This window comes from Cydia pomonella, chromosome 26 (genome assembly GCF_033807575.1).
Source record: "Cydia pomonella isolate Wapato2018A chromosome 26, ilCydPomo1, whole genome shotgun sequence".
Taxonomy (NCBI): domain Eukaryota; kingdom Metazoa; phylum Arthropoda; class Insecta; order Lepidoptera; family Tortricidae; genus Cydia; species Cydia pomonella.
The window spans coordinates 8587167-8603431 of NC_084728.1; the positions used below are offsets into that span (position 1 = coordinate 8587167).

General features: G+C 37.5%; 1 protein-coding gene and 1 long non-coding RNA gene across 3 annotated transcripts in view; both read left to right on the plus strand.

Moving 5' to 3' along the window:
- Window positions 1–13961, plus strand: part of LOC133532179 (uncharacterized) — a 49074-nt gene extending 35113 nt beyond the window's left edge. The window contains exon 2 of the long non-coding RNA XR_009801659.1: window positions 13481–13961. This is a non-coding gene — a long non-coding RNA (uncharacterized LOC133532179). The remainder of the gene's footprint in view (window positions 1–13480) is intronic.
- On the plus strand, window positions 53–12239 carry LOC133532072 (uncharacterized). Of its 2 annotated transcripts, XM_061870564.1 has the most exons (5): window positions 53–317; window positions 3899–4066; window positions 5212–5608; window positions 8466–8641; window positions 11985–12239. In XM_061870564.1, the coding sequence occupies exons 2-5, from the start codon at window positions 4030–4032 to the stop codon at window positions 12164–12166; spliced, it is 792 nt and encodes a 263-aa protein (XP_061726548.1). In that variant the 5' UTR covers window positions 53–317; window positions 3899–4029; the 3' UTR covers window positions 12167–12239. The 2 variants fall into 2 exon arrangements, with proteins under 2 accessions (XP_061726548.1, XP_061726547.1); XM_061870563.1 differs by lacking the exon at window positions 3899–4066 and having other exon boundaries at window positions 193–317.
- Window positions 13962–16265: the final 2304 nt, after the last annotated feature.

A 16265-nucleotide genomic window follows, 5' to 3' on the forward strand; every position in this document is an offset into this window, starting at 1 on the left:
TGCATGCAAAAAACAAAAAAAAAATTAGGTCATTGATAAGATTGCTTTTTTTTGCATTTTCCGTTGTACCAATATACACCTTAAATATAGATTCTATGTACTTAAAATTACAACTCCATACATATTTGAATTAGTTACCTTAGAGTATTATACGATAATAACATACTTTATAGGCTATATAATTCTGATTGTAATTGCAAATTTTATGGTTTGCGTTTAATGTTAGTATTTGTTTTAATATTGGAAAATACATTATTAGTCAACAGACACAGGAACAGACATGATTTTGATATATCATTTTTCCTTGTTCTTACTGAGTAAGTTATATAATCTTAATCTAATATGCATATGTATCTTTTCACCACACCAACTGGTAAAGGCCCTCTTGATTGTTCAAAAACTAATGAGAAAGTTGCATTTTATCCACATGTGGGGCAAAGTACGTCCTGGACCCGGGTACGTCCTTGGACCCGGGTACGTCCTTAAACTACGTCCTAAAGAGAGGTATGGGCATTGTGATGTCATCTCGCTTTGTGTGGTAGGGCACGGCCAGTGGATGTCATTCCAGATCTAGAGCAGCGCCCAACTGGGGAAGTACCTCCACCTTACAGAAAACAGGAGCCAAATAACACTAGACCCTACTCATAGTGTTGTGTTCCTGCCGGTGAGTAAGGTTGCCAGAGCTCAACGAGGGGGGGCGGGTTTAGGGTCGGCAACGCGCATGTAACTCCTCTGGAGTTGCAGGCGTACATAGGCTACGGAGACTGCTTACCATCAGGCGAACCGTATGCTTGTTTGCCACCGACGTAGTATTAAAAAAAAAGTAATCAGATGCAAATTTTGAGTTGTTTCCTTATGTTAGAATTGACTTTTAAATGATGATTTTGAATGATACATTTATTATTACGTTCAGTTGAATTTGATTATGTTTGATTTTTTTGGTATTTCATAGTTAGTATTTTCCTCGCGTTGGTGTGGTGAAAAATTTCGTGTTTCACTCGGAGGCAAAGTTTGTTTAACCCTCTTGCCTTGAAACCCTCGCAACGCTCCAGATTCCACTTTTCGAACCAATTTTGGAATCTTTCGCTTGCTCGGGTATCAATATTAGCACGAGCGGTTAAACAACAACTTTGCGCCCTTGTAAAACAAATAACTATTTCCATCACGGAATAATGATGTTCCGAAGAGGCTTGCGTGGAGCCAACACGTAAAGGCCCTTATACTTTAATAAAATGTAAGGGGACGCTGCTCTTGCCCGTGTTATGGGACGCAACACCCGCCAGGATAGTTAGTTTAATATCTATTAAACTAACTATCCTGGCGGATGTTGTCGGGCGGGTGTCGTGTGGTGTTGTCGGTGTTGTGTTGTACTAAGATTAGTTTAATATAATATTGTAATTTCATATTATGAATTAAATAAATCTAATCTAATCAAAGTAAATTGATGGAAAATCATCATTTGACCATACAAATTAATTGCTAAGTGTAAACTTGCCAAAGATTCATTTAAGCCAAACGAAAGTACACCGTTGGTAGTTTAGTTGGTAGAGCGCCGAGTTGGTATCCTGTACCCCTAGTGTAAATAAATTCGATTTCGAAACGTGACGTACGCGTTTGCGTTTAGTCTCATTTTGTATCCTCGTAAGGCCCAAGGTCCTACCTATAGGACTTATTCAGTTCGATGAAATTTAAATCATATTCAATTGGAACAGAGTTGCATTGGCTTTGTTTCATTCAATTTTCAAACAAAATAAAATCAACTGTATTCCCTGCACTATAGGTTCAAATTCTAGTGGCAAGTTTAGGATTTTACATTTCTATGGCTGGGCCTTAGGAGGGTATTGGATTTAGAAAGAGCGCGCCAAGCGGGACGTTTTGGAAACTCAAAATCCTATACAAAAGATGTCGATAAAATTTACACTAGGGGTACTGTACCCCTAGTGTAAATAAATTCGATTTCGAAACGTGACGTACGCGTTTGCGTTTAGTCTCATTTTGTATTGGATTTAGAAAGAGCGCGCCAAGCGGGACGTTTTGGAAACTAACAAATCCTATACAAAATGAGACTTACCGTAAACGCGTTCGTCACGTTATGATGTCGATCAAATTTACACTAGAGGTACTGGAGACACGAGTTCGCGTTTGAATAACAGTGAGGTACAGTGAGTTATTCCACATTCCTTTATTTATCCAAGCTTTTATTTAAGGGGGCTAGCTTTCCATACAAAAGTTGCCTTTTATTAAGTAATTACCTACACACTATTCGAATCTATTTATTAAGTAATTACTTATCACGCAAAAAAAGTTATAATTTTTATTAATGTAACACCAAAATAACGTTTTTTGCGTGATTTCTGTCTTCTTCTTCTTCCTCCCGTTGTCCCGGCATTTTGCCACGGCTCATGGGAGCCTGGGGTCCGCTTGACAACTAATCCCAAGATTTGGCGTAGGCACTAGTTTTTACGAAAGCGACTGCCATCTGACCTTCCAACCCAGAGGGTAAACTAGGCCTTGTTAGGAATAGTCCGGTTTCCTCACGATGTTTTCCTTCACCGAAAAGCGACTGGTAAATATCAAATGATATTTCGTACATAAGTTCCGAAAAACCCATTGGTACGAGCCAGGGTTTGAACCCGCGACCTCCGGATTGCAAGTCACACGCTCTTACCGCTAGGCCACCAGCGCTTTTTTGCGTGATTTCTGTATGAAATAATAAATTTCTGTCAATTTAGCCCAACCGACTATTCGAAAGTAGATAAATGCGCACATATTTATGTAGTAATAGTGTGTAATGACTTCATGAAACGCTATTGTATTTTGTATGGAAAGCGAACATCCTTGTGTCAAAATCTTTGCCAATGCCAATTTTTTTTGTGTTGTTTGTTGCCTAAATAAATTAAAAAAAAAAAAAATCTTGGAAGCCGAATTTGACTCGCTTCTCGATTTCCGATTGAGCTGAAAATTTGCATATATATGTAAGTTGGGTGATAATGCAATATTATGGTACCATCGAGCTGATGATGGAGACAGGAGGTCATAGGAACTCTGTGATAAACAGAGATCGGACAAACTAGCGTAATTGCTCGCAATAATGTGGACGCTAAGTTGCACGCCCTCTGGTGATGAAACAACGCAACCTAATTGTATTTGTGGTTTTTAGAATTGCTTCGATGAGTATTAGTTGCCTGTGGGAGAAAAAGTAGTCAGCTATAAAATCTTAAAGTACTAAATAGAATGAAATTTTTGGCAAAAATTTTTTTTTAGTTACAACTTATTTATTTACAATAACAATATACATAACAAGTCGTTAGAGCTAAATGCTCCAGGGGTGGAAGTGAAAACTTGCATAAGACGCGAGTTGGCACAGTGGCTGCTATCAGCCACTGGGTAGAAAGCTAGAAAGCGGCGTACAACTCTCGACACCCCTGAGCCGCTCACACCGGTGTTGCTCCTGGTCGTCTTCACGACGGCATTTTCAGGGGCCCATCTAGTGGGCGGCGAGTCACCGCCTGCCTCGATAACTAGTGAAAACATTGTTATGGCAGGTGTCCGGACCTCTTTCCAATAACCCAGTCTCATTGTCCTCCCAAACTTCAATCCATAGACCGTTATACTGTTCACTTTTACTACAATAATCCCAATGCCTGCTGCGACCGGTTCATGGGTGTCTATTGTTCGGCCTGTGAACGGGTTCCAGCAGGCGTTTTACATGACATTAAAGCTCTACAAGGGGCCTCTACGTATTGGATCTATATCCCCACGCAAGCCTATCAAAAGACCGGGATTTATAGGCCCGTGAAATCCAAGGAGATACATAATAATATTAATAATGGATATATACAGATGATTACTATAAGTAGCTTATATCTAAAATAGGCCCTTGACGTATTGTAACAAGGATGCTGGCGGCATTTCCTCGTTGTATCGCAATACTGATACATTGTGAGAGGAAGCCGCCAGCTCTTCGGTCGCCAGTTACGCCAACCAGACGCTTCGCGAATTCTCCTAAAAACTTCGCGCTGGGACCCCATGGACCTAGAGTTTCAACGCCAAATGGTACAAAATGGTACTCTCTACCGATTTTTTAGTTTTATTTAAAATAATACGACTTCCAGTGCATTTCCATCACACCAATCACTGTGAGCTAATAATGACATGTCAAAACCTCAAAAACTAATTAATGAGAATAGGCTTTCATGTTTAAGAAGAAAATTGCTTTTAATTACAATACATAGATATAATCACGCCTATTTCCCGGAGGGGTAGGAAGAGATCACGGATTTCCACTTGCTACGATCCTGACTAAATCTTTCGCTTCCTTCACTTTCATAACATTCCTCATACACGCTCGTCTGTTTAGGGTGTTCTTGACCTGGCCTTTCTTCAGGATTTCCCCGATTTTATCAGAGAAAGTCCGCCGAGGTGTACCTCCTCCAGCTCCCTCTTCTACTTTTCCCTTATATACTCTCTTTGTTAACCTTCTTTCACTCATTCTTTCCACTTGTCCAAACCAACTCAAACATACCTTTCTCAATTTTTGTCACTACATCTTCGTTCAGTCCACACTTTTCTCTTATCACACTGTTCCTAATTCTATCTTATAATTTCACACAGCACACACTTCTCAACACTCTCATCTCCACTGCATTCACTTGACTCTGATGCCTCTTCTGCCATACCAAACTTTCGCTACCATACATAAGTGTAGGCACCAACACCCCTCTATGCACAGCAAACGTGCTTTGTGCGACACCTTCTGGCTGCTCATAAAAGCGTTGAGTGCCCCATTAACACGATTTCCAGCATTCACTTTCCTTTCAATGTCTTCATCATGTTTACCGTCCCTAGTGAACAAGGTTTACGTCCCTAGGGAAAAAGGTTAATTACAAGCCTTTATTTAACTTGCCCTGTTAGTATGTATGTATGTATATTACTTAGTGTGGGTCAAATTTTGGAAGTTAAGCTTGACCCACTTCTCGATTTCAAATTGAGCTGAAATTTTGCATATGTACATAAAATATGTTGAGATGACATGGAGCCGTCTGATGATGGAGACAGGAGGCTGCCATTGGAACTCACAGATGTAACAACGCCAACTACTTATGTTCGAGGTTTTTAGAATTGTTTGCACGTGGAATTAAAGTACAGTGAGCGATAAAAGCTTGACCCAAATATGAACTTTAGACAAAACTTTATTTTTGGTGTTTTCAGTTGTCCCATTCAGCTATAGCCTCCTGAACTATACTTTCAACGAAAACCTAATTCCTCACAGCATGAAGGAGTTTCAACAGCAAACAAGGGAATTTGCGTTCACGAACCCCCTCACGCCAACAGAATTAGAAAACATGATCGCTAACACAGAGAGCGTCATACCAAACTTTGAGCTTGACTCAATCAATGATACTGCGCATCGTTTTGAAAAATTAAAAGTTATTTATGAGAATAAAAAAGAAAAGTTTGCGACAGCCTTTACAACGACGTCCATGAAAAATATATTAAGGAATAAAAAAAAAAGTGTGACGACGACGGTGGATCCCGCTAAACGAATGAACGCAAATGCTTTGAACAGAGCCTTCGATTTGATGACCCAGTTTGTTTACGCAGCAAGGTATTTTTCTGGCCTCCGGCCGGAAAGCGTCAACTTTCGGGCCCCTGCGCTAAACCGCTTGTGTGGCCGCTTTCCGGCTTCGTCGAAGAGAAAATTAGTACGCCCGAACGTTGTCCCAAAAAAAAACTGAAAACCTGATACTAATTTGACGACTGGTCTGGCCTGGTGGGTAGTGATCCTACCTATGTAGGTCCTGGGTTCGAATCCCGGTAAGGGCATTTATTTGTGTGAAGAGCACAAATGACCTGTAGTTTATTAGTTTGCAATACGAGTATTCTTACCCCTGGAGTTACCCACAATGTTATTCATCACACTTGCGAAGAAAAAACTAAATTTTAAGCGAAATTATTCTTAAATACTGGGAAATTTCAAGCATTCGCCCACCATATTGTCATTCTTTGACAGGTTACCCATCGAAGGCACATACCTATCCGGCATTCAGCCACGATTGAAAATTCTGTAAAAATATTTTAAACGGCTATTAAATTAATCAAATTGTATATTTTATAAGATAAACAATAAAAATAAATCATAATCGTCAGTATTTTAAAAGTTAAACTCATTCCTACCTACTTGGTTCGAATATATTGGTAACACAGTAAAAAAAAGCTTATATAAAAAAAAAAATGTTTATTTCGGACCATAATCCATCGAAATTGGTTAGTAATTTAACTTCTTAAAAAATCTAGTCCCTAGTGGTGTTGTAGCTTTTTTTTTACAATCCATAACTCCCGCGGGAACAGTAAGCCTTTGTATACCTGCATGAAATAAGATCTTTTTCGAACAAGTGTAATGAAAAGAATAAAGATGGGTGAGACTCATACATAATAATAATAATAATAAAGCCCTTTTATTTCCATGCAAATTTACATATAGTTTTTATAAAGTAATAAAATTTAGTGTTTTTTTTTTCTTTTCTTTACATGGCCCCGCTTTGGGTAAAGGCCTCCCCCATCTGTTTCCATTTTTTCCTATTCTGTGCTTTAAGCTTCCAGTCTCTACCAGCAATTCTTTGAATTTCATCAATCCAGCGGTCTTTGCGTCTCCCTTGGCCTCTTTTTCCGATAGACTCATACATAAGGAGCACAAAAAATACTTCCATCTTCTCTTCTTAAATTGAAGAGCAGAGCTCTTGTCGGCGCAGCTTGATGAAGTTGTCTCCACCTTGGTCGATCCGATGCCAGCCCTTTAGTGTCCTGGTACGACACGGCTCCTACACGCTCCTTTACTTGGCTCATATAACTTTTTCTTGGTCTTCCCCTCCCTCTCCTTCCATTTACAGGGTGGGCAAATAAGAAGTATACATTTTGTTTTTAAATTTTTACTGTATTAAGTTCAAAAAATATTAAGTATTGTTTTAAAAACATATTCTTCAGGGTTGGCAAATTCATGCGAAACATAATGTCTGACATGTCCCCCTCTAACAGCAGGCAAATGTAAGCCCTTATCATCCCAATTTTCAGCATCTATTCGCACATTTTTCGCATTATCTTAGTACATTTGTGTCGAATAGTCGGTTTTAACTGTTTAAATTTCATCAGCTCGTTAGCATAGACACGTAATTTTAGATAGCCCCACAGAAATAAGTCAAGAGCTGCAAAATTTAGGGAATTTGGGTGCCAATCACTGTCACTTTTTTTCAAAATTAATCGAGCAAACAACGTGTTTTAAACAACAGAAACATTTGAGATAAAATTGCTTGCTGCTAGTGGTAGACATTTGGCAGAAATTATCTTCCGTATACAATTGCCAACCCTGAATAATATATTTATAAAAAAATATTTCATAAAATTTCCACTTAATGTAATTAAAATTTAAAAACAAATTGTATCATTCTTATTTGTCCACCCTGTATTTTCCCTTCCATACTGTTTCTGATGAAGTGGTCGTGTCGTAGCAGGTGGCCGATCATTTTTCCTCTTCTATCTTTAATAATGCTCATTAAGCTTCTCTTTTCTTTCACTCTTTTTAGGACGGCTTCATTGGTTTGCGATTATTATTTTTAAACCTTCGAAGCAAAATTGTTTTTTATTTTTATTTTATTATTTTTGTATTCCAATTATCTTTGTCATACTCGTTGTTAAACATAAGCTTTTATTTTTCTCTTTCGGTGTGCAGTAGACCGTTAGGACGTGCACATCTCTCACTTACCTAGGCACGACTAAAGGCAACTTGTACAATTTGTACAAAGTAAGCGCTTCAATTGGCTACATGACTGTTTTTCGTAAATAATGTCAAACAATCTTGATTTTCCTGAGGATCAAGAAATGTCTATATAGGACTCATGGCATTTAAGCAACACAAAGGTCAGAAATGAGAGTTACATTACACACGAGCGACGTCACATTATATAAGTCTGTCCTAAATGTATGGAAGATCAAGGAAATTGCCATTTTGACCCTGAAATATTGCGTTTATGTGTTTAGTTCCTATACAATTTATTTTTCAATAAAATGTAAGGAATCGAATGGTACCATTTTCTTTTCTATTTTTGAAAGAAAAAAAAAATTTTTTTTGAGACTTCGGAGCCTCGTATTTTTTTATAATCTCAATTTTTTTTTTTTTAATTCCACTTTTTTATAATGGATGGCTCATTTTCTATCCATTTAACTTAATTTTGTTATAATATTCAACATGTGTCAAGTACCCAATTTTGGAACACCTCTAACCTCTCTTGTTATATATATATATAAATCTGTATATTTTCCTCGCAATCGTAGTGAAAAGAGTATATAACTCGGGCATAAATGCCCCATTTTATCCTCGACCTATATCGGTAAATAAATTGTCTCGGATGAATTGGATCGCTTTATGCCCTAGGTGAATAATCTACTATTAATTATTTATTTTTATACAGGTATAAATTAACATACGGGCAAGCATTAAGATTGCACTACAAATCCACTCTTGAATATAAAATCGGTTACTGCTTCGCTCTTATGAGGGATATCAGACAGCAGCAGCTAGCACTGTTCTCGACCATGCACTATAATTACAAGCAACATGTTGAAAATCTACACGGCAAAAAAACTTGTAAGTTATGCCTCGAGCAGTGGCGGGGCAAGACCAAAATTATATGAGGGCAAGGTACATTTAGCAAGGCCCTCTGGTGTCGCAAGAAATAACGAACATTTTTACGTTGTGTCCGAGATATACTTATTATTAGAGGCGCGAGGCCCCTCGGACCGCGAGGCCCACGGTGGCCCACGTCGCCCACGCCTAGCAACGCCTCTGGCCTTGAGGCTGCCTGTCCACTGGGGCGGAGCGTGGTAAAACCTATAACTCTGTATCTTTAGGTATTAAATAAAACAAATTTGTACGTTTTCGGGTAGTTATAACATTTATTGGTTAACCAACCAAATCTTCTTCTTTTTTAAATTATGACTTTAGTCCAGTGGGACTATTTCACCAGTATCAAGGTCTTAGGAGTATGAAATAAGATTCACTTAAAATTTTTATATAACAGTGGCCAAGGACCGGTGGGTGAGCGGCCGTAAATAAAAAAAAAAATGGCCGAAACCCAGCTAAATAGCCACATTTTCATATTCCTTATTTTTATAAAATAACTATAATAAATAAATAAAAATGTTATTTATTCAGGTATCAACCCATTAAATTACAATAACGCAACAATACAATAAAATAAAATATACAATTAAAATTAAGGCTAATTATATAGGTGCAGCGGGGAAACCTTGCTCATACAGTAGCAGGTTGTGTACACTACTTTAACAATACTGTTCGCCGATTCGCTCACTCTCCCGACAAACGACCAGTGCCTTCTAAAAGTCATCTACTCTGTTCTCGGCGAACATACCAGACGCACTACACCGCCACGGTAGCCGTAACATTGCACGAAACGCGTTGTTGTACTGTACTCGAAGTCTATTGAACGATCGTTTCGTGAAATGGTACCACAGCTGGCTAGTGTAGAACGCCTGACAGTACGCCTTGAACAAAGTTATTTTGGCTTGGTCGGAACAGTGAGCAAACCGACGTGCCAGCATGTTGCTTCTCATCGCTATAATATGGCATGTTTTAATAAAAAAAATTACAACTAGATCATATTTTTAGTCTATAAGTAATGTAATATCTAAGATTAGTCAAGTCCAGTATTCACAAAATCCATCCTTATTCAATATTTAGCTTAACTGGCCGAAAACCGGCTAAACTACCCAATCGGCCCTATTCGAAGAATGAAATACGGAAAAGATAAGATAACGATAAGCTCTGGTTTAGATAAGTTCTCAATTAGATATCGTTTGTATGTCGTATAATTGACAGAAGCAGCTCGATGCGGGCAACCAATGTCACTTTGACGTTAGAAATTATTGAGATCACAGAAGAATCGAAATAAACGTCAATTTTGACATATCGTTTAGTTACCGATCTTTTCAATCTCTTCCTATGTAGCAGTAGAAGTGACCTGTACAACAATTGTTTTGAAGTAGCAGATGAAAAGAGGTGTAAGTAAGAGGGTCCGCTTAGTAAATTGAATAGGCCTTATTGAAGTTTGGTTAAAGATAAAGATAAAGATAAAAAATGTGTTTATTGCACAAGAAAGGACACAGAAAAAGTATACAGCGGTTGTTTTTAAGAGTTGGTGCATAACTAGATTGACAACAGAGTTTCCAGGAGTCCCCGCACTAGGCTAGGCCTGTATCGCGGGAGACCAGAAGTACATATAAATGTCATGCAAGTCAACGAAAAACGAAAATTTATTTTTATATAATAAATATGACATTCAGGTTTATACCTAAGTTGATAGATGCAGTTTTCAGTATTAAACTATTTATCTAATGCTTCATTCTTTATAACTTCGGTTCTATACTAATCTTTTAGTCTAGTTCATTTTATATAATTAATAAAGTTAATGTTAAACAATTCTTAGGAGTAATGTCTCAGTTTCGCTATAATCAAGTGACAACAACCAGTTGAACAGTAACCTTTTGGCTACATGCACAGTGCAATTAATTAATTCGCTCTGAAACTTTACGGCCATGTTGTAAATCGAAGAGCAGAGGAAGTCGCCAAAACTTTGATTGATTGTGATCTCTTAAGATTAAACTCATAATACATTTTACAGTACATATGGGGCTACTTTATAGCACTAGTGCGAGAAGTAGCATATTACGTTACTGTGTCGAACATTTAAAGGGCCATATGTACTGTAAAACGTTGTACGATACATGTGCGAATAGGTAATTCGCAACTCGTGTCGATTTAAAACACTCCCTTCGGTCGTGTTTTAATTTATCGCCACTCGTTTCGAATTTCCTATTTTTCGCACTTGTATCGTAATGTACTATTACAGTACATATGGGGCTACTTTATAGCACTAGTGCGAGAAGTAGCATATTATGTTACTGTGTCGAACATTTAAAGGGCCATATGTACTGTAAAACGTTGTACGATACATGTGCGAATAGGGAATTCGCAACTCGTTTCGATTTAAAACACTCCCTTCGGTCGTGTTTTAATTTATCGCCACTCGTTTCGAATTTCCTATTTTTCGCACTTGTATCGTAATGTACTATTATTTAACGTATTTTTACTAAACTTGTTTTATTTTGTACCATCTACGCGTATTATAGATATTTCATTGTTCATACGCCTGAAAAGAAAGGTCCGTTACCATTGATATTTTACTTCGCAATTTTAATACGTCTATAAAAGTTTCGGTTTCGGCCGCAACTAGAACCAAAACCGAACTTTCGGTTTCGGCAAAAAAAAACATGTTTCGATCGGACACTACTACCTTTGTTTTTATATAAAAAAAATGTATAAAGCTCATTTTATTTTAAATAACTTTAATATATATTTTTTGTAAAACTGTGATCATTATTATACAAAATGTGGATTGTTATATTCATACTTAAGTATACTGAATTATACGCATATTTTATTTTATTTTATACAGTTAAGCCTTATTTTGATAATTTATTCCAGATAGTATTGTTCCCAGTAACTTTGGAAAAATACCCGGTAGTATTGGGAATATTACCGGTAACATTGTGAATTTACTCTATCAGAGAATTCTTGACTGTTTTATGATTGTAGATAATAGCATAATCATTTATTTTAGTATTTAGCACGAAAAAAACGTAAACATTCTAATTATTTTTTCAAAGTTACTCAATCTTACTGATCGCTGGTAATATTACCGGTAGCGTTACCGCCTACCGGGAATATTTCCACTTTGAGTAAATTACTGGTAGCGACCCATCACTACGCGCATGTAACACCTCTGGAGTTGCAGGCGTCCATAGGCTACGGAGAGTGCTTACCATCAGGCAGGCCGTATGTTTGTTTGCCATCGATGTAGTATAAAAAAAGGATATAATTTCTCAAACGTTTTCCTTGTGTTTGGTTATAGATAAATCGTTCGCTGATATCGCCTCATATTTTCAACTGTACGAGAAGATAGTGAAACTTGACGTAGACATGAAAGACGTGGTAGCGGTGACCCAAGAATTAATGGACAAGAGGTGGATACCGAAGAGAAATTTGTCTCATACAACTGATGCTCCTAGTACTGATAATTCTGTATCATATTGAACATTGCGAGAAAGTGCTCGGGAATGTTCACCGAAACTGAAATTTCCGAGAAAGTACAAAATATGTGTACGAACTCTGATTTTTTATTGTTTGTGTATCTTTCTATAAGTGTTTAATAAATGTTTTAAACAGTTTGAAACCGAAAATAATACTATAAGGGCAACTTTCTCTTCACTCTCAAGAAATTCCCGAGCTTGGGAATGTCCTCGCGAGAACTTTCTCGGTACGTTCTTTGTCCCTTTATTGGAGGAAACATACTAATTTATTGGGATAATGTTTCTCTTTTTGCTCAAATAAATTTCGTATGTGTTTTTTATTGATATTAGTAAAGCGAACTGGTCTCGAAACAATATTTTAAACTTAATAGAGCAAAATTCTCATTACTCTCAAGAATATTTTTGGGAAAGTTCTGAGCCAAATTATGTGCTAATCTGTTAAATATGGCAGCCAGACGTACTTTGCACTTTGCATCATTGCTTTTTGGAGTCATCCACGATAAACAGCAGTCTTATATATTTGAAAAACTTAAGTTATCGAAGGGTCATGTACGTGGTGCCCTCAGACTTAACGGCATTCAACGCAGTACGTCCGCTTGTCGTGGCAGCTTTCGATATGCTGCAACGAAGTGTTGGAACAATTTACCGCCACCAATCCGAAAATGCAAATCCATTACCTTTTTAAGTACAACCTTAAAAAGTATTTACTCGTAACTCAACAGGTTTTATGACTAAGCGGACATTTTTTTGCCCATTTTTTAATTTCAATGCCCATTACACAAACATCATTAAAAAAGCGTCTCGTATGTTAGGTTTTCTATTAAGAAACGCTGGACAGTTTAGGCGTGCTCGTACTAAAGTATTGCTATATAATACATTAGTCAGAAGTAACCTAGAGTACTGCTCCCAGGTTTGGACACCTTATTACGAGGTACATAAGAATCGAATTGAGAAGGTACAGAGACGCTTTTTAACACATTTAGGATATTCTTCTTCCAAAAGCCGTAAACTCACATCATATAGTAAACGACTGAAATTCTTTCGATTTATGTCACTAAGTAACAGGAGAAAAGTGCTAGATTTAATGTTCCTTTATAAATTGGTTAATAGTACGGGGCTGGATTGTCCAGAATTGTTAAGTAAAATTAAAATAACTGTTCCTGCTAAGCTACCTCGTCCTGGTTTGTATAAGCTGTTTAGAATTCCATTTGGGAAAACAAATTTAGGTCGTAACTCTGCCCTTTTAAGAATGGCAAAATTATACAATCATATCCCTGGCTCTGCGGGAGTTGACATATTCAACGATAGACTAGAACAGTTTAAAAGAAAGGTGATGAAATATGTTGGCTTACTGGATATCACAAATAATTCGCCACAGATTCACAGATGACTTAAAAATACTTAATAAAATATTTATATAAAATATTTGTATATAAGTAGTTAATAATTGTTATCAACTATTTACCATATGTACTGGTACTAATTAATTTAACCGTAAGATTACTGCATGTTCACTGGTAGAAGACACTTATATAAGATGTGGTTACCTATAATTAGATAAGCATCAGTCCTGATTGTCATATAGATTTAAGAGCATGTAAGATGTATTATCTGTTGGTAATCCTAAAAAAAAAAAAAAAAGACATAGTCAAAAATAAATATTTGTTAACTCTCTCTAACCAGTGCCGCGTCTACAAGACACGGCTTATGCTGAGCGGCATCCTATTTGGTGTACATGTAATTATTTACTTTGTTGTTTTTATGTTTTGATTTTATGCCAAATAAATATTTTTCTATTCTATTCTAATTTTATATCAAAAGTGGAAAACTAATAATATGAGACAGAATTTTTTGAGATAATAACAACAATTTCGAACTAAAGACGAAAGTCGAGGACCCGCGCGAAATCACCTTATCATACAAAGGTAGTCCTCATTTTTTTGTTTGGATATTAACATTATTGAAAATATTTTGACCTAATTTGTTGTATATCAACCACAGCTATACCCTACGTTTTTTTTCGAATTTTGGATTATTATAAGAGTTAGGAGCATTTAAAAAATTGTATGAATTCGGTTTTTTCAAAAATCTAAAAATGTCAAACGTTGGTGCACAGCTATGGTTAATTTAAATCAAATGATGTAAACAAATTTTCCATAACGTCAATATCCAACGAGGAAAATGGGGACTACGTTTGTATGGAGACACGGCCGTCTTTCCTCTTAAAAATTGCAAACTCTGCACATTTATTGATTACATACGATTTTCGATTTCAAATATGTCTTATTAATATTTTTTTATTTATTTAATTAAAATAGAATGTACATTTTCCATCCAATGTTTGATATTTTTTCTTAAAGCATTATGTAAACTGATGCACAATGGATGTGCTGAGCAAAAAAGTAATAATGGCTCCTCTACACGATGGACCATCTTAGTGGCCCACTAAGCTGGGCCAGCGTGTAGAGAGGTTAGTGGTGTCGGATGGCTTATGGCTCGGCGGGATGGCGATGGAATAGCCACGGTGTCGGTTTTTCGTCCGCACAGGTAGTGGGCCAGCGATGGCTGTACGCATCTAGGGCTCCTCTATACGATGGCCCATCGTACGCTAGTCTCAGGGACGCAGCTATGCAGTGGAATGAGATAGCAATATCACTTGCTCCCTCTAACGCATAAATACCTCCCTTGGACTGGCCTACGATGGGCCATCGTGTAGATTGGATTTACACGTGGCCCATTCCACAGTGCGTGCTCGAACGCGGTCGAGTGTGGACGTTCTTACTGTGTATTATTTTAAGAAAAGGATCTTATTTATCCGTGGCTCCGGAAACGTCCTTGACGAGTAGTGTCCTGAGTCCTGACCTTGTGTAATTCAGCTTTGATGCAATCCCTAACAAATGTGACCGCTCCAATCCATCCAACTTCGAGCCAATAAGTATAACCTCCCTTTTCTTGAAGATAACGGAGTGCATTATGAACTGTCAGCTACTTCGGTGCCTAGAGAATCATCAGTTGCTTAGTGTCTGACAAAACGATTTCCGTAGAGGCCGGCTAATTGACTGTCTGGACTGTTGTCATCATTGGGCTCAGGCTATCGAGACGTGAATAGGGCTTCTAGACCAGCGGTTGAACAAAAATTGGTTTCGACTATATTAAAGTCTTTTCTTTTTTGATATGTCATTGGGAGCAAGTTAAATAATACTGTTGTAAAAAGTTAGAAATTTTAAGGTTGAGCATTCGGTTGTTTTTTACGGTTGAACCGAGTTGCGAGTTTTTTTTTTATAAGTTATGTTTTTGGTGGGATACATTATACTATTGGTATATTTACAAAGTTTCAGAGTAATCTATATAGCTAGTCGTTTTAAAATGAGAGCGTAACTACGTTTGTATGGAGAACCGAACCGACGAACCGAGTTGGCGAACGAACAAGTTATAATATAACCGAAGAATAAGTTTGCATGAACTTCTAGTTTAGCGGGTCGCGCACTGCCATCGCGCCACGTGAAGCCTGCGAGGCGGCGCGAGCGCAAATAGCGTACGCGTCTGTGTGCGTGCACCACAGGGATAGTCTCTCGCCGCCCGCGTCAGCGCGACGGCATAACTTTCCTAAAAATCTCAAATTTGTGTTCGGGCTCAGCTCCTGTTTCGTCTTAATACAGACGACGCTAAATATGTGTATCAAAAAATATATTTGACGGTAACTTATTAAGTAACAAAAAATAACTGTATCAGTACAATAATAAACAAGTTAGATAACATGCATGTACGACAAAACAAAGTTAGATAACATGCAAGTACGACAAAATGAACAAAACAAGGTACTTACTTGAATGCCATATTGACACACCTAATGGTCACGCCAAATTGTTAAAAAACCGGCCAAGTGCGAGTCGGACTCGCGCACCGAGGGTTCCGTACAAACCTGTAGGTACATATTATTATATGATGTAACTAAAAAATTACGGTTTCCGCAATTTTTCCTTTAAATGTGCTATAAGACGTTGCTTCGTACCAAATTTCAAGATTCTAAGTTCACGGGAAGTACCCTGTAGGTTTTGATTCCCTTGCGAGTGTCGAAAATTTGCGGCATAAACGGCTGTATC

Bases quoted from the DNA above. Each gene is read 5' to 3' on its own strand.
- LOC133532072 (XM_061870564.1), top strand. From the start codon at position 4,030: ATGGACCTAGAGTTTCAACGCCAAATGGTACAAAATG. The intron at 4,067-5,211 runs GTACTCTCTACC...TGGTGTTTTCAG, and splicing joins ACGCCAAATGGTACAAAATG to TTGTCCCATTCAGCTATAGC. The intron at 8,642-11,984 runs GTAAGTTATGCC...GTTTGGTTATAG, and splicing joins TCTACACGGCAAAAAAACTT to ATAAATCGTTCGCTGATATC.